This window comes from Macrotis lagotis, chromosome X (genome assembly GCF_037893015.1).
Source record: "Macrotis lagotis isolate mMagLag1 chromosome X, bilby.v1.9.chrom.fasta, whole genome shotgun sequence".
Taxonomy (NCBI): Eukaryota; Metazoa; Chordata; class Mammalia; order Peramelemorphia; family Peramelidae; genus Macrotis; species Macrotis lagotis.
The window spans coordinates 192,825,726-192,848,084 of NC_133666.1; the positions used below are offsets into that span (position 1 = coordinate 192,825,726).

At 37.9% G+C, this 22,359-nt stretch overlaps 1 protein-coding gene across 3 annotated transcripts in view; it reads left to right on the forward strand.

The window, feature by feature from the left end:
* The window catches only part of FOCAD (focadhesin), a 362,553-nt gene that overhangs the window by 244,253 nt on the left and 95,941 nt on the right, over window positions 1-22,359 (forward strand). For all 3 annotated transcript variants that reach the window (XR_012472869.1, XM_074208785.1, XM_074208786.1), the window contains 2 exons: window positions 2,352-2,540; window positions 3,364-3,485. Coding sequence is in view for 2 of the 3 variants with exons in the window: in XM_074208785.1 (XP_074064886.1) it covers window positions 2,352-2,540; window positions 3,364-3,485 (311 nt within the window). In the remaining variant the exon portion in view is untranslated. The remainder of the gene's footprint in view (window positions 1-2,351; window positions 2,541-3,363; window positions 3,486-22,359) is intronic.

Here is a 22,359-nt window from a genome sequence, read left to right on the forward strand (position 1 = left end):
GCTGACTTCTGAATTTGCCCTACATTTGACCCCTGATTCTATTATGAAACCATGGACTCTTCCCTACAAGTGTCTTCGGGATTCAGCCCACAGGTGAACTTGCACCCCAACCTACATTCGATCCTATTCTGTTCCCTACAATTTACCTCTATTCATAACTTACCTCTGGTCCCAGCCTACAGCTTAGTGCTAACTACAATCCAGGATTGATTTTTTAATATTTCTCTATAGCCAACCTATAACCTTCCTTAAAGCTAACTTCTGATCCTAGCTCAGATCAGCTCCAGCCTCACCCTGAGCTGATGTGTAACCCTTCCCCATAACTTAAATATGGTTTAGTTCATAAATAACCTCAGATTCTGCCCCACTGATGTCCTTTGACACCCTCAGAACATCAGAACTGACCTTTGATTATCCCCAAAACCCACATCTGAGAACCCACAGTTGACTCTATATGTTGATTCTCAATTGCTAACTAAATCAACTTCTCTAGGTTGTAAAACAAAAATGAACTTTGAACAGAGTTGTTGGAAAAAAGACAATATACTGTATGTCTTAAAGCATAATATAGATAGGGGTTTTTCTTGTCTAATTCAGTATTTTTGAATTGAAAGTATCTTTGAAATAAAATGTATTCATTCTGTAACTACTTGTTAAGTATATATAGTATGTTCAATTTTTAAAAAGTACACATCAACTGTATAATATTACCACTGCTTTTCTTGTCCTTGCCCTTTCTGTTTTCTCTTTTCTATGTATTTTTAAATGATTGATAATTTTTTGAAATATCTGTTTTCATTCCCCAAATAATACTCCTTCCACTCAAAACCCTTTCTTGTAATAAGTATAAACAAGAAAATTTCTTTATTATTGGTTATATATGAGAACATATGCCTAACTTACAATCCATACTTTTTTTTCTTCTGGAACTTTGATTAGTTATTGTATTGATCAGAATTCCTAAGTCTTTCCACATTCTTATTCTTTATAATAATCATACTCTTTTTGCTCCCTTCACTATCATTTCATACATATCTTCCCTTTTTTGAATTCCTCCCTGTTTTTGCTGTTGATGTGAGGTGGAATTTTCATTTCTTATAGTTAATGATTTGGACCATTTTTCACATGTTGATAGTAGCTTTCATTTCTTCTTTTGAAAATTGCTTGTTCATACCATTTGATAATTTATCTGTTGGGAAATGATTCTTGTTCTTATATGTATGATTCAATTCCCTGCAAGCCTTGTTTTTTAGACCTTTATCACAGAAGTCTCCAAAACTTCCTTCTTCCTTTCCCCAGCTAACAATTTTCCTATCTAATTCTGACTTCCATTGATTTAGTTTATGAAAAAGCATTTCAACTTTACATAATGAAAATATAGTTCTTCTGATTCTCTGTTCTTTTTTGATTAAGAAGTTTTTCAAAGTCATATCTAATCCCCATATAATTATGAAAGATTTTTCATTCTTATTTATTTAGCAGAGGGTATAGGGAATAGACCTCTTACTTCATTGATTTAGGGAATCTTCTGATGAAGAAAATGTCCCTACCATTGAAGATTAGCTTTTTCTCTGCAGCTTATTGCCTTATAGAGTTTATTAGTACATAGGAGGTTAAGTGACTTGCTTAGAATCATCCAGTTTGCATGTTTCAAAAAACAGGAATTGTTTTGCCACATTCATATCTTACATGATCTTTTGTATGTAGGTCATATATTCATGTGGACTCCATTTTTGTTTATGATGAGATATGGTTCTGAGTCTAATTTTTCCCAGGTCATTTTTTTATCACACCTTTTTTTTTGTAGAGTGATGAGTTCTTCCTTAAAAGCTGGACTCCTTACCACAGAATCCCAAAACACTCTGCTCTTAGATGTTTCACAAGTTGCTTGTGTGATCTTGTGTACCTGATATAGTCTGCTGATCAACTCTTCAGATTTTTTAGCTGGTACCCAAATAGTATAGGTGCCCACTGCTTTGTAGTATATTTTAAATTCTGATACTTCTTACTTATTTGCTATTATTTTCCTTAAGAGTTCTTGACCTTTTGGTTTTTTCCAGATGAGTTTCATCACTAATTTTTTCCAGCTCTATACAGTAATCCTTTGATATAGCACAGAATCTATACATTAATTTAGATAGTATTGTCATTTTTGTTATATTAGCATGACTTAGTTATGAGTAATTAATTCCTCTCCAGATATTTACATCTTATTTGATTTCTGCAAAGAAATTTTGTGTAGTGAAACTTCATTGAAGTAAAGTTTGTTTGCACTCATTGTGAGTGTTTTTTCCTGTACCTAATTATTTCTAAAATAATGACCTATTTTCATCTTTTCATATTTTTTTCAGCACTTGGAGAATTTTTTGTATCACTTGTGAAACAGGAGATGATGAATATGCCCCGAGGTATCTATTATTCTGCTTTAAGAGGAGGTGCTTCTCGTTCTGACCAAGGGAAGTCAATAGCAGGAATTCCCAATTTCATGTTGAAAATGTATGAGAAAAACAAACAACCAGGCTTGAAAGCTGGTCTTGCAGGTAAAATATTGATTGTGTTTTAACTAAAACTTTTAAAATATAATAGTTTTCGTGTGCACTTTATTCCTTTAATCTGAAATCACTTTCCCTCCCAGACTAGCCCTTTTCCATTTCCCCTACTCCCAAAAGTCTCTCCCTCTGCTGACTAGCCAGTCCTCCTGATTATCCAGTAGCAGCATATGGGTGTCTTGTTATCCAGCTACATATATTGGACTGCTGTTAGTTCTAGGATAGTGCTAGGAAGGATGTTAGTCCTGATCATTGATGAGAGAGACAGAGACAAAGATAGAGAGACAGACAGAGATAGAGACAGAAAGTGTCTGTGTAAGAGACAGACTAAAAAAGCGAGAATGTGTATAAGGGATTGTGGCGGGAGGAGGAGGATTATAAGCATGAATATGTGTACGTCTGTTAATTTACATTGAATAAGCTTGTTATATTCTTTGAAAATGTTTTATTTCTGTACTGTCATAATGTTCTTGCATTTTGTCTCAGAGACAGTCTCAATTTGTGCAGCACAATCCCATGACATAGTGATAAAAAAGCCTAAATCATAGTGGTTTTCTCCTAATTCAGAAATCACTTCATCTGACTGAAATATAATTGAAATCCTAGAAGCAAAAAAGGCCTCTGAATGACCAAGAGAAGAGTGAAGATAGTAGTTACGATGACTCATTCACTTAAGCCTTTTTTTCCCTAATGCAAAAGACACCTTTATCTCCATCCAGTTTGACAAAGTATGAATTTGAGGAAAGTCTGAATGAGTGATGTTTTACTTTATGATTTTCCAATCATGTATTTTTTTCTTCACTCCTTTATTTAGCTGGTATGTTACTTTGCTACGATCTTCCAATCCACATGGGTAAAGATGGCAAACCCATCAATCGTTTTTTGGCCAGTAGAGGGCGGAGTTTTCAGCAGATATTAGTGGCTCTTATCCATGAGGTGAGTGCACCATATCTGTTATGTGGGTCTGGGCTGGGCTTTTTTGTTTTATGTTTATTTGACCAGTGGAAGGCATAGTGCAAAGAGGATTGGGTTTGGAGCCAAAAAGTTTAGAAGTTATATCCTTGAATTGTGTCTCTGCAAATCCTAGCTATGTTACTGGGATTCATTTCTTCTCTGTGTAAAATGAGAAGATTGTGCTAAAATATATCTAGGGTTATTTTTTAGCCCTACTATTGTTGAAACTTGAATTCTGCCCTAAAACTGTAACTAAGGAAGGCTGCTATGAAAGTTTTGCTTTCTAATTCTACCTCCCTTAACTCCTCTTGCCTTAACACCTGTATCAGTTTCCTGACTGGTTTGCATACTTTCCAGGCTCTCATCCTTTTCTTTCTCCACTTCATTTTTAAAACCACCAAGCAGAGCCATTTATACAACTTGACCTGCCTCTGATGCTGTTTGCGTGACCTTGGGCAAGTAAATCCACCTTGTGACTTTGATATTCCTGATCTATAAAAGGTGGATAATAAAACCTCTAGTTAGTACCTAAATCACACAGTTGTTTGGGGGCTCAGATAAGAGACTGTATTTTGTAAAGTGCTTTGTAAACCTCAAACTACTATATATAGAGAGATAAATACCTATATCTATATCTATCTATATATATGTATATTTTTGTCAGCTATTATCAAAATATCATTACATTAGCATAAAAAACTTTCAGTTTTCTTTTTACTCATCAAGTAAAATATAGTCTACTAATCTTTGATTTGACATTCAGCATCTTTCATAGCCTACCTACAATTCCCACATTTACCCTGAAATCTTTTTATTCTCCTTAGACCTTTCCTTATTCCCCACCCTCACAATATATTTTACAACTCAGGACACTATCTTTCTTGGTCTTCCTGAAATTAGATTCCCATCTTTAAGCATTATCTTTTGCTGTTTCCCCATCCCAGGAATGAATCACCTTCTTCATCTACACCTCCTGACTCCCTTCATATCTCAGCTAAAATCCTGTCTTCTACAAGAATCTTCTACTGATCCTTTTCAATTCTAGCACTTTGCATTTGTTAATTATTTTCTGTTTATCCAGTCTGTATCTTGTTGGTGCAGTTTGTTTATATATTATCTCTTCCATTATGTGTGTTACTTAATACAAGGACTGTCTTTCAGGTTTCCTTGTATTGTACTTATTGTATTATTTTATTTTTCACAAGGCCTGGCTATCATAAATATTTAATAAATCTTATTGACTCACTTCTGAGCTAATTTCTTCACTCTTTTTTAATTCCTTACATCTTTTCTGACCTTCCCAACCCCTCTTAATTCAAGTGCCTTCTGTTAATCATTACCTATTTATCCTGCATATAGCTTGCTTTGTGTATATTTATTTGCATGTTATCCCCCCCATTTGATTGTAACTTTCTTGTAATCAGGGACTGTCTTTAGTCTTTAATTTTATTAAACACAGTGCCTGGAACTTAGTAGGTCCTTAATATATGTTTATTGATTGCTTGATTACTCCTTCATTCCTCCCATTCATAGACTAGTTAGAGCTGGAAGTGTCCTTCCTACAATCTAAATTAACTGTATAGATAAAGCATATTGAGCCCTAGAATGATTAAACATCTACCCAAAGGCTACATTATTAATAAGAACAGGATTTGAAAGCAGATCTTATAATTGGATCAGGTTCCTAATGAGAAATGTTTCCTTCTTTGCATCTTTTATGATGATCTATTTGACCCCTCTTAGTCATAATAGTTTTTTTATACATATTGAAGATTATAGACTCTGTGAAGAGACTGTCTCCTAATTTCAAAGAATTCTCTAGTCCTTTGTAATTTCTTTTGATAGCACTTGTGGAGCACCAGCTTCAGAATTTCTGTTATGATTTGAAATGAACAAGAAACAGTTCAATAAGGATTCAGTCTTTTGAAAGATTTAGAAAAATACTTTGGTTTCAATAGTAACTGTAATTTAATTTATTTGGTACACTTTATAGCACACCAGAAATTTAATCATTATAGATTGTACACATAGATGAAATACACTGGGAATCACTTAGAAAGTAGCTATTTTTATTTGCATATAGGTATTTGCTAATTTATAAATAGAATTATTCAGCACATAGAACAAAATCAAATAATAGAAATGGTGATATTTTCAAAAATACTGAATGGACTGTTAATCTCTTTGACTTGGAAGTTCCTGTTGTCTATATTCTCATAAATTTGCCATGGGGGCCTACCCCCAGTGAACAAGGGAATATTCCTTACTTTCTTCTGACATCGTAAGGCTACAGAGCATGTGTATTTCTTTGTAGTTTGAATTTGTGATTCAATGTGTGTCTGGGGAAGACCATACCAACACTCACCCTATTCTGCTACTATTCATCTCCTTAATTTTGTTTCTCTTTGATTTCAAAGGAAGTCTGATGGGTTTGTTTTTGAATAATCTTAGCAAATCACCAAAATTGTAAAAATTTGCTATATAATTGACTGACCCCTATTTAGAGTAAAAACCATGAAAATTTCTGTTGCAGTAGACTAAAATTCTCCTCTTTCTATCCTAAACCTTGAATTTTTAGACCTTGACTTAATTACTGTTTTTTTTTTGGGGGGGGGTATTTTGTTTTGTTCAAGGTTGTTCATCTTACAGTGTTGTTAATGTGAATTTTTATAATGTATTCATCAGATTCTGAAGGCTTGGGTTTTTTGTGTGTTTTGTTTTGTTTGACTGAATCATTGTTAATAGCTGTGTTCTTTATTAGCAATATCAAACACCACAGGCACATATCAACTTGCCATTATATAGTGCTCAAAATTGTTCAAATTTTCCTTAGGACATTGAACATTCATTAATAACATTATGTGCCTCCCAACTGCAAGTGCTAGTGTTTCAGCATTACATTCTGGACTCAGTAGCTGCATTTTACCATGTTTTCTTCTTTCAAGGATGGTGGTTGTTTTTTTTTCTTATCTTTAAATAGGCATCTGAAGGCAGATAATTGAGAAAGAAACTGTGTTGACACTAAGATGGATTTCTAAAGCACTCATTTTCATTTTTAAAAAGTCACATTTAGGTTATTCAGAGAAAAGTATAGAACACTGCAAAGAGGCTCACATTCTCATCATATCTGAGTTCAGGTTGTTGAAAAAGGAGATTGAGATTCAAATTCCAAGTGTAAATTTTTCTAGTTCTTTTCTGGATTAAAACAGATGATTAAAAATTACTACTGACTGTACTTTACTCTTATCAACCTCTGTGATTTTCACAGTCCACTTTTCCCATCTTCCCTCATCTCACTGTCTATTTTGCAGAACTCATTTTCTTATTTTTTTTGATCTCCCCAATAAAACAATCATCTAGTTAGATTTGGAAGCAAAGAGCTGTAGATAACATAGATTATAAACCTGAGTTACTGGAAGCAGGATGGTACCCTCAATAGAATATGGAAATTAGGAATAGGAATGGAATTGTCTTTTGGAAATATTGAGTCTCAATTAGCCAGTGAACTCTCAGCTTGTGATGCCTAATAGGCAGTTAGTAATATTGGCCCAGAGTTCTGGAGAAAGACAAGGGCTGGATAGATGAGTTGGGATCATATTCATAGAGATGACAGTCAAAATCATAAGTGCTGATGAGATCATTATGAGTGTAGAAAGAGAGAAAGAAGAAGTGAGTTGAAAGGTCAGCCCTGGCTACAGCCAAGCAAAGCAGATAGGATGTGGAATATGAGCCAGCACTTAGGAATTCTAAAAAGAGATCAGATAGATAAAGGAGTCAGGAAGAGATCCCTGTGAGGGAAGAAATTCAAAGGATTATTATGACCTCTTATAATTTTTTTTTTTAGGTTTTTGCAAGGCAAATGGAGTTAAGTGACTTGCCCAAGACCACACAGCTAGGTAATTATTAGGTATCTGAGGTCGAATTTTAACTCAGATACTCCTGACTCCAGGGCCGGTGCTCTATCCACTGCTCTACCTAGCTGCCCCCTCTTCTAATTTTATGATCGATATAGGCCTATAAGATATGTATACAGAAATTTTCAAACCAATATAACTTTATTTTGTTATTCCCCCCCCATCTAGTCTTATTTTGTATTTCTCACATTATTTGTTCTGTTTAAACTAGCCCACTGTCTCAGTGTACAAGTTGTTCCAAAGCCTTGTATAGGTCATAGTTTCTTTCATCTAGGACTAGAAGGGATCACAGAAGAACTCTTCTATTTTACAGAAGAGGAGACTAAGACCCAGGGAAATGTTCCTGTCTGTCTTCCAGGCAGCCCTTTCTCACTTCAGCTTTTTAGAATCTCTGGCTTCCTTTCAAGGATACCTCCAGTACCACTTTCCATTGGAGGCCTGTTCTGATTCTCCTCAATAGAAAATAAGCCCCTTGAGGTCTGGGAATGTTAAATTCTTGTCTTTGTCTGGCCCAATATTATATCTAACTTTTTTATAGGTGCTTAGTAAGTATTAGTTGAATTGAATTACCTTTAATATAATCTTAATTGCTACCAGTTTAACAGGAGTTGTAATTCAGCCTCTTTCTCTTACCAGCCATTTTTCCTCATCCTGCCAGGAACCGAGTTTTAAATTAAACAGTTCTTTGGCTCAAAAGATTTTCTTTCAAATTCATTGCTCTATCCAGGGAGGGAAAGAGAATGGAGGAAGAACTGGAGAGAAATAAAGAACTTCCTGCTTATAGGTGAAGTGTAAAATTCTATGAATGAGGGACAGGGGAGAGAGATGACCAGTTGATTATTATAAATTTTTTTTTTAGATTTTTGCAGAATAAATGGGGCTAAATGGCTTGTCCAAGGCCACACAGATAGGTAATTATTAAGTGTCTGAGGCCAGATTTGAACTCAGGTACTCCTGACTCCAGGGCCAGTGCTCTATCCACTGTACCACTTAACCACCCCAATTATTATATTTTCAGTTGACCTAGTGAGCAAGAAGTTTGATGCTTTTTTAGTTTGCTTTATTTTTTATTTTTTAAAATTTTACTAAAGACTTCTCAGTATTTGAAAAAGCTGTTTTGCTTCTTGGTTTCCTCCTTACCTGAACTAGTAGAAAATTTTAATGTTTCTTTGGGTAAAATTCATCTGAAAGGTCAATTTTACTACTATTCTCAGAATAGGAGTGGAGTCTGTTGGAATAAAGTCTTTGCCTATCCTGTGGGAAGATTAGAACATATGTAAAGATACATAAGTACAAAGAAGATCATTGTAGAGAGAAAACATAATTGAGAGATTGGTTTTTGAGGAGAAAATATTTCCAGAACTGAGTCTTAAAGATGTTCAGAAAACTGAGAAGTGAAGGTATAAAGGGGATGAATGACATTTGGTGGAATGGAGGGAGGATTTTATCATGTGAGATTATAGAGATTGAAGAGATAGAATATAGAATTTAGGAAATAGCTTGTAGTTCAGTTTGAGGAGTGATATGAAGGAAAGAAAATCAATACAAAATTGTATAGGATTAAAAAGTCAGCCCAAGGAGTTTTTAATTTTATTTTATTTTAGAGGCAAGAGGGAGTCACTGAGAAATAACATGATCAGACACATACATACCTTAGAAAGATTATTTTCAGTTGTAAAGAATACAGATTAGAGAGGGGAGCAAGGTGGTGGTTACAGTACACTAACTGATGAGAACTTGAACTAGAGTTTTGGAAATGGAAGTGTGGAGAAGAGGATGAATGTGAGAGATGTGGTGGAAGTATAACTGATAAGATGGAGCAAGTGATTATATTTGGGAGGGGAAGGTTGGGCCCGAAGTAGTACCCCTGGGGAAAATACTTTTGGAGTAGAGGTGAAATTTGGAGGAAAGGTTTAGAAACATTGAATTTGTGGTGCCAGTAATACTTATTTCAAAGAATAACATACTCACAGAAGTCAGTTTTGCAAACAGCATGAGATTGTGTGTAATTAGGAGTTAAATTGTGGAGAATATTTGTCTTTTTCAAGGAAGACCACAACATCAGGGAAGTGATGCTATAAAAAAAATATGTGAATTTGATTGAAGTGAGAGGATGCTGGGCTGTTACCAGCCTAACTTACTCCTCCAGAACCAATTGGGTTGTGGCTAGAGGAGAATCAGGATGACTGGAGATGACCCTGAATGTCAGGTAATCAGGGTTAAGTGACTTGCCCAAGGTCACGCAGCTAGTAAGGGTCAAGTATCTGAGGCCAGGATTCAAATTTGCCTCCTCCAAGGCAAGTGTTCTATTCACTGTGCCACTAGTGTGTTGCCGTTCCCCCCCCCCCCCCCCCCCCCCCCGCCAGAGTGTGAAAGACCCTACAGGGGTTGGCAAGGCCCAAGGGTAGTTGAGGGAAGAGCTGAGGAACTTTATTAAATGCAGAGGGGATTCAAGTACAAAAAAACTACAATCTTGGGAGAGAGCATCACAGACATTTGAAGGTTATACCCTCCACTGGCAAAGTGAGCAAGAAGTTTGTTGCCTTTTCATTTTGCTTTAATTTTTATTTCTAAAATTTGGTCAAAAATATTTTAACAGTAAGCATTTATTTTGCTCCTACTGTGTGCCATACAGTTTACTAAGCACTAATATACCAAAACAAAAAAAAAAAAGACAGTCCCTTCTCTCAGAGAGCTCATGGATAATGGGTAGATAAGCAGTAATGGGATAGGTAAGTTATACACAGGAGGAGCTGAAGATAATTCACAGCAGGAAGCTGCCAGCATTAAGAGGGGATCGGCAAAAATTTCTTGCAGGTCGGATTTATCCAGGACTTGAAGAAAGTCAGAGAAACCAAAAGGAGGAGATGACAGAGAGAGCACTCCAGGTATGGGGGATAGCTAATGAAAGTGCCTAGAATTGGAAGTGGGGTTTGTCTTTTGAGAGGAACAGCAAAGATGTCACAGTCACTGGATCATAGGATGAGTATTTGGAGGAGAATAAGATATGAGAAGACTAGAAAGTTTAGAGTTAGGCTTCACTGTAGTTGATGGAATAAAGGGGTGATATAGTTGGATCAGTGCTTTAGGAAGATCATTTTGACAGCTGAGTGGAGGATGGCTTGAAGTGAGAGAATATAAGTCAGACTGACCAACCAGAAGACAATTTCAATAGTCTAGGTGTAGGGTCATGAGGATCTGCTCCAGAGTGATAGCAGTGTCAGAGGAGAAAAGGGAACATATTATGAAAGTAGCAAACTTAAAATCAAGAGGACTTAACCAAAAACTGGATATAAGGGGGTGAGAAAGAACAAGGGATCAAGGATCATACACCTAGGGAGTGAGATGATGGTGATGGATTTTATGCTCTTGTGTATATGGGGTGACAGGAGAAATCAACCTGAGGGTTTACAGAAGGTTCATATTAAGTAGGGGAGGAGAGGAAGGTGAGACTGATGAGGAGGTGGAGTGAGATCATCAAAAGTCTTAAATTGGGGGTGGAGCCAAGATGGCGACAAGAAGGGATCCAGTCTTAGGCTCACTCTGATAAAACTCATGGACTAAGGACTAAATTTTCGAGAGACAGAACCCACAGAGGGAACCAGCGAGGCAGTTCTCCTACTCAAGGTAACTTGGAAAAGAGCAGAAAGCCTCTGCTCCCCAGGGTCAGAGGGGCGGCCCGCCTGAGGGGTGGCCCCCCCAGAGTAAAAGAACTTCAGCCTCCTGGAGGCAGCCCCAGGGCACTGGGAGCCACAGCTCACAGCAGCGGGGGAGTCTCCTGAGCTGCACCCCGGGGAGCACCGGCACAAAGTGGGGGAACAGTGGGGGACCTCTGCCAAAGCGAGCACATGGAGCCCAGCTCTCAGGTCACACAGCCAGCAGCTTGGTCTTTCCGCAGCCCATACCAGGAAACAGAAGCAGGCGGAGCCCATAAGCAGGAGCCCCCAGGGCATGAGCCCATTGAGCTGAGGGAAGGGAGTGAAGAGAGACTGCAGAGCTCTGTCCTCTGCCCATGGAACAGGACTCTGGGGCTCTGAACACATTCAGATCCTGATCCCAGTTTAGGTCCCCCATAGAACAACAGGGTCCCCCCACCTTGGCCCCATGGCATAGTGGGGTGCTTATGGTCATTCACAGACCAGGAGGGAGGACAGAGCCTCACACACTGAGACCCTTGTTGGAGTGTCCCAAGCTTAGGAAGCACCCCAAAACCAGGCCCAGGCTGGGAAAATGAGCAAGCAGAGAAACAAAAGGAAGACTATTGAGAAATGTTTTGTAAATGAGCCCAAGAAGGATCAAAATACTCAGTCTGAAGATGAGGAAGCACAAGCTCCTGCATCTAAAGACTCCAAGAAAAACAGAAATTGGGCTCAGGCTATGACAGAGCTCAAAAAACACTTTGAAAATCAAATGAGGGAGTTGGAAGAAAAACTGGGAAAAGAAAAGAGAGAGAGATGCAGGAAAAACATGAAAATGAAGTCAGCAGCTTAGTCAAGGAAATCCGAAAAAAATGCTGAAGAAAATAGCATGCTAAAAACCAGCTTAGGTCAAATGGATAAAACAGTTCAAAAAGTTATTGAGGAGAAGAATGCTTTAAAAAGCAAAATTGGCCAGATGGAAAAAGAGATAAGAAAACTCTCTGAGGCGAACGAATCCTTCAGACAAAGAATAGAATTCAGGGAGATTGATGAATTTACCAGAAATCAGGAATCAATACTTCAAAACCAAAAAAAAAAAAATGAAAAATTAGAAGAAAATGTGAATTGTCTTGTTGAAAAAACAACTGATATGGAAAAGAGACTTAGGAAAGATAATTTGAAAATTATTGGAATACCTGAAAGTCATGATCAGGAAAAGAGCCTTGACATCATTTTCAAAGAATTACTACAGGAAAATTGCCCTGATATTCTAGAAGCAGAGGGCAAAGTAGAAATGGAGAGAATCCACCGATCCCCCAGAGAAAGAGATCCCAAAAAACCAACCCCTAGGAATATTATAGCCAAGTTCCAGAACTCCCAAGTCAAAGAGAAACTATTACAAGCAGCCAGAAGGACACAGTTCAAATATCGTGGAGCTGCAGTCAGGATCACACAGGATTTAGCAGCAACTACATTGGAAGCTCGTAGGGCTTGGAATATAATATACTGGAAGGCAAAAGAGCTTAGAATGCAGCCAAGAATGAACTACCCAGCAAGGCTGAATGTCTTCTTCCAGGGAAAAAAGATGAACTTTCAATGAACCAGGGGAATTTCAAATGTTCCTTTTGGAATGGCCAGAGCTGAACAGAAGGTTTGATCTTCAGATACAGGACTCGGGTGAAGCATGGACATTGGAGGAGAGGGGGGAAATATGAGGGACTAAATGAGGATGAACTGCATGTATTCCTGCATAGAAAAATGACACTGATAATACTCATATGAACCTTCTCAGTTAATAGAGCAGGTAGAGGGAGCTTTTATAGTTGAAGGACAGGAGAAAGCTGAATTCGAAGACAAAATATGGTGTAAAAATGGAGTCAATAGAAAAAAGGGACATGGAATGGGAGAAAGAAAAAGGAGAGGGGGAATAGTCCAAGATATTTCTCATAATAAGATTTTTTTTATTACAATGAGCTATCTCAATGCTATGGAAGGGGGGAGGCAAGGGCTCTCATCAGAGGTGGCCAGGAGAGGAAACAGCATATATACTCAATGGGGTATAGGCATCTGGAGTAAGAAGGAGGGGGGAGCAGGGGGAAGGGGGGGGATGTGAGTGATGGAGGAGAGGATGGACCGTGAGGGGAGAGTGGTCAGATATAACACATTTTCTTTTTTACTTCTTGCAAGGGGCTGGGAATGGAAGGCCTGCCCAGGACCATAGGGCCAGGTGGATTCTGGGCTGAAGGGGTGGCATGGGGGCTCAGAGCTTCTTGGCCCCAGGACCAGGGATCTGTCTGCTGCGCCACTCAGATACCCTACAGTAGAGTCAGAGTGAAAGGAGAGAGAAAATATAGTACATGGTAGTGGAGAAATACAAAAGGAGGAAGTTGTGATCAGCAATGGCAATGTTGGAAAAATATGGAAGTAACTTTTGTGATGGACTTAACCATAAAGAATGTGATCCACCCATGAAAGAGTTGTTGGTGTTGGAACAAAGACTGAAGCACATTTTTTGTTATTATTATTTGGGGGAGGGTGCAGGGCAAGTGGGGCTGGGTGGACTGCCTGGGGCCACATAGCAGGGTGATCTTTGGGTGTCTGGGGCCGGATTTGGACCCAGGTGCTCCTGGCTCAAGGGCCAATGCTCTGTCTGCCACCCAGCCACCCCTACTATTATTACTATTTTATTTTATTTTGGGTCTTTTTTTTTTCTTCTTTTGGTTTTTGCAGGGCAGTCGGGATCGGGTGGCTTGCATGTCACATGGCTGGGTGATTGTTGGGTTTACGAGGCTGGATATGGACTCAGGTGCTTGTGGTTCCAGGGCTGGTGCTTCGTCCATTGCGCCACCTGGCCATACCTACAATTATTACTATTATTTTTTTTAATTTTAATTTTTTTCTCTCCCCTTTACTTTTTTCACCCAAGCAAGTCTATCTATATTCATGGGGGGAGGGGTATTTTGTTTACTTGTAAACAAGAATATTTTATTAATGTAAAAAAACATTTGTACAAAATGAGAATAAAAAATAAATTTAAAAAAAAGTCTTAAGTTTCTTTCTAAAGAGTTTGGACTTTATCCTAAAAGCAATAGAGAGCCATGATGGTTTCTTGAACAAGGAAATTGTTTTAGGAAGATTACTTTGGTAGCAAATGAAGGATGGATTGGAGAGGGGAAAGACAATAGGTAAATAGGTAAGGTAAATAGGTAAGTAAGATCACTTAATGTGAACCTGGAGCCAGGTGAGAATTGTGAGAATGGCAGAAATAGGCTCTCAGACAGACGGCACCGTTATAGAAAATTCCTTTCCTCTAATGGTAATGTAGTTCTGTTGCTATTTCTGAGCCCATTAGCCTCTCATTTTTTTGCTGAGTCAGCACCTTTGAGATCATGGTGTTGCTCTGAATCTCCCTCAGTTGAGTCACCCTACTGACCTTTATGGTTCACGATGGGCTGCTGGGTCCAGTAGCCTTGCTGCCCCATTTTCTGGACTCAATCTATTCAGGGCCAGCAGCCAGACCATCTCAGCTGTGGTTTACTAGGTAATAGGGAATAGAATCACTTCATGTTCAAGGCAGTGTGGCAGCTCTCTAATTGTAGCTATGCCCAACTATCAAAAGCCCCGAGTAGAGGTAAGAATGGATGAAGACAGGTTTATAAATAAACTGACAAAAATGAATTGTAAGCACCTGAAATAATTCAAAGTGCTTTGATCTCTCTCTTTTTTACTTAAAATCCTATATTTAGAGCTGGAAAGGTCACCTCATCTTGCTTCCTACCCCCAGAAAAAAGCTATATAACTTACCAAGGTCACAGACATCAATCATTGTTATCAGCAAGCAAATATTTAAGTGATTATTGTTTCTGTGCTTCCTTATCAAGTGCCGATTATCAAATGAGATATTTACAAGGTATTTATAAGTGCTTAGTTCAAAGTCTGGCACATAAAAGGTTCTTAATAAATAGTTTCCCATGTGTCAGACACCTTGCTAACTACTGGAAATACTCCCCTTCCAACCCAGGCACCTCAAAAAAAGCAAAATGAGACACCTGCTCTATAAAGGACCTGACAATTAAGTTGGAAAAGGTAAAAGGACATAAAGACATAGGAGAGAAAACGAGGCTCTGATGCTTAATACCCATGTTATCCTCGATTCTTCACTCTCACCATGTGTCTAGCTGCCAAATCTTGTTTTTTCCTCTACAACATCTTTCAACCTGTCTTCTTTTTTTTTTAACTCAGTTACCACTCTTATTCAGTCTTTCATCACTTCCTGTCTAGTTTACTTTAAAAGCCTTCAAATTGTTTTCTTTTTCTGAAACCTCTTTTTCATCTGGTCCATCCTAAGCAGTTGCCAAAGTGACTTTGCTAAAGTACAGGTTTCTTGTGAGAGTAATCATAAACCCAACTCCCCCCCCCCCCAAAAAAAAAAAGATGAGAAACCTCAAGAATAGTGAGAGAGAAAGAAAAGTATACTTCAGTCTGTGTTCAGATTCCAATTACTCTGTCTCTGGGAAGAGTTGCCTTCCCCATCATAGTCACCAGAGAAGTTACTTCAATATTTTCCCCACACTTGCTATCACTAGCTGTATTTCCCTCTGCTCTATTCCTCCCCACTCTCATTTATTTTTTTCCTCCTTCTCCTTTCACCCTGTTCCTGTTCAGAAATGTGTTGTATCTGAGTACCCTCTCCCACGATCTTCCCTCTCTTCTAACACCTACTCCCCCTTCCCTCCCCGTTACCCTTTATCCCACACTTTTCCCCTCATTTTTCTATAGAGTAAGATAGATATCTATACCCTATTAAGTGTGTATGTTATTTCCTCTCTGAGCCGTTTCTGATGAGAATGAAGTCTCACTCATTCCCCCTCACCTTCCCCCATTCAACTACATTGAAAAAGCTTTTTCTTGATTCTTATGTGAGATATCTTAGCCCTATCTTCCTCTCCTTTCTTTTCCTCCCAGTACTTTCCTTTTATCACCCATTGACTCCATCTTTTTACTATATTATACTATTATATTCAGCTACTTCCTGTGCCTTATCTATATATGCTCCTTCTAACTGCTCTTATAAATGAGGAAGTTCCTATGAGTTATCAGTATCTTCTTCCCGTGCAAGAATACAAATAGTTCAACATTAAGTTCCTCATAGTTAGTCCTTCCCATCCATCCATTCTGTTGTTCACCTGAGTCCTGTACTTGGAGATCAGACTTTCTGTTCAGCTCTGGTTGTTTCAGTAGGAAAGTTTGAAAGTCCCCTGTATCACTGAAAGGCCATCATTTCCCTTGAAAGAGGATGTTCAGTTTTGCTAGCTAGTTCATTCTCAGTTGTAAAAGAAGATCTTTTGCTTTCTGGAATATCATATTCTTATCCCTATGATTCCTTAATACAGATGCTTGCCAGATCCTGTGTAATCCTGACTATAGAGCCATAGTAGTTGAATTGTTTGTTTCTGGCAGCTTTTGGTATTTTCTCTTTGACTTGGTAGTTCTGGAGTTTGGCTAGAATATTCCTGGGAATTTTTCTTTTGGGATCTCTTTCAGGAGGTGACCAGTGAATTCCCTCAATTTCTGTTTTACCCTCTGCTTTTAGAATCTCAAGGCAGTTTTGCTGTATTATTTCTTGAAAAATGAAGTCTAGGCTCTTTTATTGGTCATAACTCTCAGGTAACCCAATAATTTTTAAATTCTCTCTCCTGGATCTGTTTATGTCATTTTGTTTTTCCAATAAGATATTTCACATTTTCTTCTAATTTTTGGCTTTTTGGGAATAGTTTTATTTCTTCCTGAGTTCTTACAAAGTCATCAGCTTCCTTTCTTCCATTCTGTATTTGAAGGAGTTATTTTCTTCAGAAAGCTTTTTTATCTCCTTTTCTAGCTGGCCCATTCTGCTTTTTAAGGCATTCTTCTCATTTGTCTTTGGTGTTGCTTTTTCCATTTGGCCTAAACTGGTTTTTAATGTTATTTTCTTCAGTATTTTTTGTATTCTTTTACCAAGTTGTTGACTTGGTTCTCATGATTTATCTGCATCGCTCTCATTTCTCTTCCCAATTTTTCCTCTACCTCCCATAATTCTTTTCAAAGTCTTTTTTGAGCTCACCCATAGCCTGAACCCATTTTCTGTTTCTCTTGGAGCTTTTGGATACAGAAGCTTTGATTTTTGTCATCTTCTGAATCTTCCATGGGACTAAAGTAATTTTCTTTGGTCAGATTCTTCTTTTTCTGTTGTTAGCTCATTTCCTTAGCCTTTGACTGATTTACCACACTTTCAAAACTTTGAGGGGATTTGGGGACAACCTACAAGAACCTTAATAACTCCAAGGTCTAATGAGAGGCTCCGACTGCTCTCTTGTGTGTGTTTTGATATGTGGATGACCACAGGCCCTCCCCTCTGCCCTGGAGCTGTGAGGATGATCCCTGCTCAGCTATGGTGTTGTTGTGGGGTTCGGCATTGCAGCCTGAATTTGAGTGTGGGCAAACAGCTGAGTCCTGCCCCAGGGAGAGCAGAGAGACTTCTGCAGTTTCCCCCAACCCCCTTACCGTCTATGGGCTGAGCGCTCTGGACATGCTAGGTGGCTCTGCCGACTTCCACTGCAGATTCTCATCGCAGGGCTGCTCTGAGGCTGGAGGCACTCACTCTGGTGTAGCAGAGTTCTCTCATCAGCCCTTCTGGCTGTCCCTGGTGATCCCTGGGCCAAGAGGTCTGGAAATCGCCCCCTCTGCCACAGACCCAAGTGCCTGGCTGGCTGTGCCACACTGCGCTGTGGCTGTGGCTTTTTCAAATCCCAGGTCCTGGTAGAACAGACCTTTCCTTTGAAACTTCTGTTTTCTTGGACAGGGAAATTGTATCACTCAGTCCTTCCGTGGGTTCTGCCTCACTATTTTTTTGGTAGCAAGTTTCCAGTCTTTCCTGCCTTTGCACCCCCATCTTGACTCCACCCCCTGTCCTCAACTGTTAATTTCTTTCCTTCAAATGCTATCTTCTATCAACTTCCATACACAAATCTATGTGTATATTGTCTCTTCCAATTTTCTTATTTAACTTTCTATTCCCCACCTTGTACCCTAACCAAGCACTTAAAAATTTGTTAGTTTTAAAAATAATATATTCATAAAATATATTTCTAAATGTATTTATCAGGAGGTGGATAGTTCAGTGGACAGCTGTAGTTAGTTATGAAAAACTCATATCAAAACCCTTTTTCTTTTGCAGATTCACTAACTGAAGCTATTCAGGAAATGTAGAATTTCACGTCCAATTATTTGTTCAACACAAAATATTCTGCTTAGGAGTACTGATTCTCTAACAAAAGTCCATGAGAGAAGAAATGTGAAAGGCTTCACTCTTCCTCCCTTGTTGATAGATGTTTTACTTTTAGGGTTTTTATTATTATCTATGTAATAATGTTCTGTCAAGACATTTGCCCTGATATGAATTTAGATTTTCTACATTATATGTGTTTTCAATTTCACTCAAGCCATTTATAAGAAAATTTATCAAGTTTTAACATAATTCACTAGTGAAAGAAAAACTATTAAGTAAATTTTTTAGCAAGGTCCTTTGATTCAAAAGAAACAGGAACAAAAAAAGCAAGTCTCCAGAAATGAGAATTATGGAGTTAGGATAGCAAGTATAAATGAATTGGGGTAAAGGGGGGGGGGGTGGAGGAAATCAGAGGTTAACAGTGAAATAAAAATTCACGGGTAAGCAAAGCATTCCCCATTAATTTTAAACACACAGCTCATAAAACAAGGCATGTTAACACTCCCATGATGTACATATTATTATCCAAAGAGTAAAAGTACTTGCTTTCAGCTGTACTACAGATACAATATTAAAAAAATTATGGGATATCACATTTGTTTCTGTGATCACCTACCTTCCATCTCCAGAAAAGAAAATGGCATACCTATGGTATTAAATACAATTGATATTCTGGGAATTAGGTTGAAATAATGTCAAATTTTGAATATTCTGCTCCCAGTTTTTTCAAAATAGTATTCCTTATTTTTGTTGTTAGGGAAGTGGAATTTTAGCACAGGCACCAGAGGGATAGTGAAGAGAAAATCATTCCAACATGAAATGGCACCTATTTCCACATAGATACATTTCTGACCATTTGTTTATATACTATGTTGGACCCTCTCTCCAGGATAGAATTAGCTTGCAAACTACTAATTCAATCATATTTTAAGCAGCCATTTACTCTCCTGCTTAATAGGAAAAAAAAAAACTTAGTTACCATAGGAACCCACATCACATAGTAATTAGGGAGTACCTAAAATTACCAAACTATATTACTGACAGTGTTTTCTGAGGGAGAAGTATAATAACAAAGATCTGCTTCTTCCCCATTATTCAACATTTCCCCTAATTATTTATTCTTCACTGTTGCCAACTCTCTTCCAAGTAGTATTGCAAAAGAAATTTTTGAATAAAAAATAATAAAAGAGATGAAGGAAAAAATGCTGATTAGATCATAAATCACATGCAAAGGAACCAATAATCTTAAGAGTTGAGAAAACACTCCAACTGTGTTTAACAAAAATTAATCAGAATAAATAAAACACAGTCAAAAACTAGTATCAAATATCCTTAAAACACATCTAAAAGAATTTGTTGTGTATTGAAGAATAAAAGAAAGACTGCAGAAAAATATAGCTAAGCTTTTTTCTAACTAATCAGATTCATGTGTTCATAAAATGTTATATCTACAAGTCACCTTAGACCTGTCTGTCAAGTCCAGGACCCACATTTTTCAGATTAGCAAAGTGATGTCTAATAACTTGCTTAGTATCATAGGAAGTAACCTTGACCTTACCCCTGCCCCACTTTCCCCCTGTTATTTTACTGATTGATTAAAATGAGATATTTTTATAAGTTCCTGTTTGGTAATATACAATAACTTGAGGGTTTAGTGCTTTTGAATTTTCATTCATTAAGCAAATATTTGTTGTAGCCTACTGGAGGTAAGGCATTGTGCTTTATCTGTTTTGACTTTGAGGGTGTTTTAAAGATAAAACAGCTATGTGTTAGAGTTTGTGATCTCTTATAAGACTAATAAAATGTGTACAGAAATAATTACAGTTCACAGTAGAATTTTGATTGCATTAACTCATGAGTTTGCAGAAATAAGTCTTATATTTTCATTCAGTAAGATGCCCTCAGTCCCTGTTAAGGGGAGGATGCCATGTTGGGATGGGAACTGGAGGTGAGAAAAGAAGCTAATCCACTCAGTTTTGGAACTCTGGGCCCAGGCCAAATTGTCTTGATTGACAAGTGAATGAACAAACACCAACTCAGCTGGCCTACCATATCTAGCCAACCCTAGACATCAGGCTTCTCGAACCCATCCAACTTTCTACCATGACTGACTTGCCATACTTGCTCACTGCATACTGAGTTGACTTGGTGCAGTGGATAGAGCACTGGCCTTGGAGTCAGGAAGATGGGAGTTCCAATCCAGCCTCAGACACTTGTAACTTACTGGCTGTATGACCTTGGGTGAGTCACTTAACCCTGATTGTCTTGCATCGAGGGCTACCTCCAATCATTCTGATTCATATCTGGCCACTGGACCCAGATGACTCTGGAGGAGAAAGTGAGGCTAATGACTTAGTACAGCACCCCCTCACTCAAATCCAATTCTTGTGCTTGTTATGGCAGCACCTCCCTGTCAAGGTCCTCTTTGAGAATGAAGGACAAAAATCACTGCATACAGACCCCTTCCCTTTTTCTCTCAAAAATTAAATCAACATTATCAAACTGACATTTTTATAGAAATAATATTACTTGATCTCCCTGGGCTTCAATTGAGAACTCCTCAGACACTCTTTCCCGATCCTTACTCTCATATATTTGTGTTCCTTTTTTCTCCATCCTCTACCTCCTGTTTAAATGAATGTAAGCAATTAAGTTCAGGGACTGTTGCACTTTTTTATTTGTACTCCTAGCACATGAAACATATTTGGCACATAGTAGATGCTTTTTAATTCATTTATTATGCAGCTATTATGTGCCAACCAGGTCCTGCAGATAACAACAAAGAAATGTAAGGGCCCTTATCCCCAGGGAGCTTATATCCTATTGGAAAAATTGTGGAGAGAAAGAAACAAGTAAAATATTCATCATGATTATGGAATTTAATAAAAAGAAACTTTAAAAAACATATATAATATATATATATGTATAAATAAAATTCACTTCATTCCTCTGACCGTTTAAAGCTAAAATTTATCATACAGACTCTGCTTAAAGACCTCTAAGGAGGTCAGTATTAAGTCAGATTGATGGTAGAGAAAATGTTTCAGGGTGGTCTACTGTAAGGTTTGACAATGTGTGAATGAATTCATGGAAAGACCAACTTCCTAGAAGTAGTAGGGACAAAAAAGTATATTCACATATTACTGTGGCTAAATAAACAAAGAAATTCAATAGTGGGGACTAGATTTTGTAGGGCAACCTTAGAAAGAACTAAGAGAGAAAGTAAGGACAGTTGCAAGGATATTACAACTAGGCTGATTCCCCTAGGCAGCAGGTAGAGAAATTTAGCAAAGTATGGAGATAGTTGACTAAGCAGCAGCAGCAGCCTACAGAGGATAGCAGAGTTTATGTAAGAGTCATGGAGGTGTCTGGGATGGGTTAAGGAGTGGGTAACTGATAGATTGAATGTGTGCTGAGGGGTCAATTTAGTGTCTTCAAGTGGTATCTACCTGTAAAGTAGTCTATTTGAGAGTCTGGGCATCAAGTAGTTGATAGCCCTGAACAATGGGATAGGAATAGGTGGAATTAAAGTAGTTTGATAGCTTTGAACAAATGGGATGAGAATATGTGCCCCAACCCAAAGACTTAATCCTTTCAGGTTAGGGCAGGGATTGATTGTTTTGTTGACTGGGGGTTGTCTTGTTCCTGGGAGCAAGAAATTATGAGTCCTTCCCAGGGAACCAGGTATTTCTCTGAAGTTCTTGTAGTATTTTAAGGATAACAAGGTACTTGTTCTCCAATAATCCTGTGGAAAAAAAATGGTGCAAATAGTATTATCCTATTATTGAGATAAACTGAGCCATAAAAGGGCTACTAAGGATTGAAGTAAGCATTTTTTAACACCTGCTATGTGCCAACACCTGATTAAGCAGCTTTACAAATATTGTATCATTCAATCCTCACAATAACCCTGGGAGAGAGATGTTTAGTATTATCTCCTTTTTACAGTTAAAGAAACTGATGCAAACACTTGCCCAAGTTAACAGCTAACAAGTTCTTAACATTTTAGCCACCTTTATCTGTTATAAAACTTAGCTTTT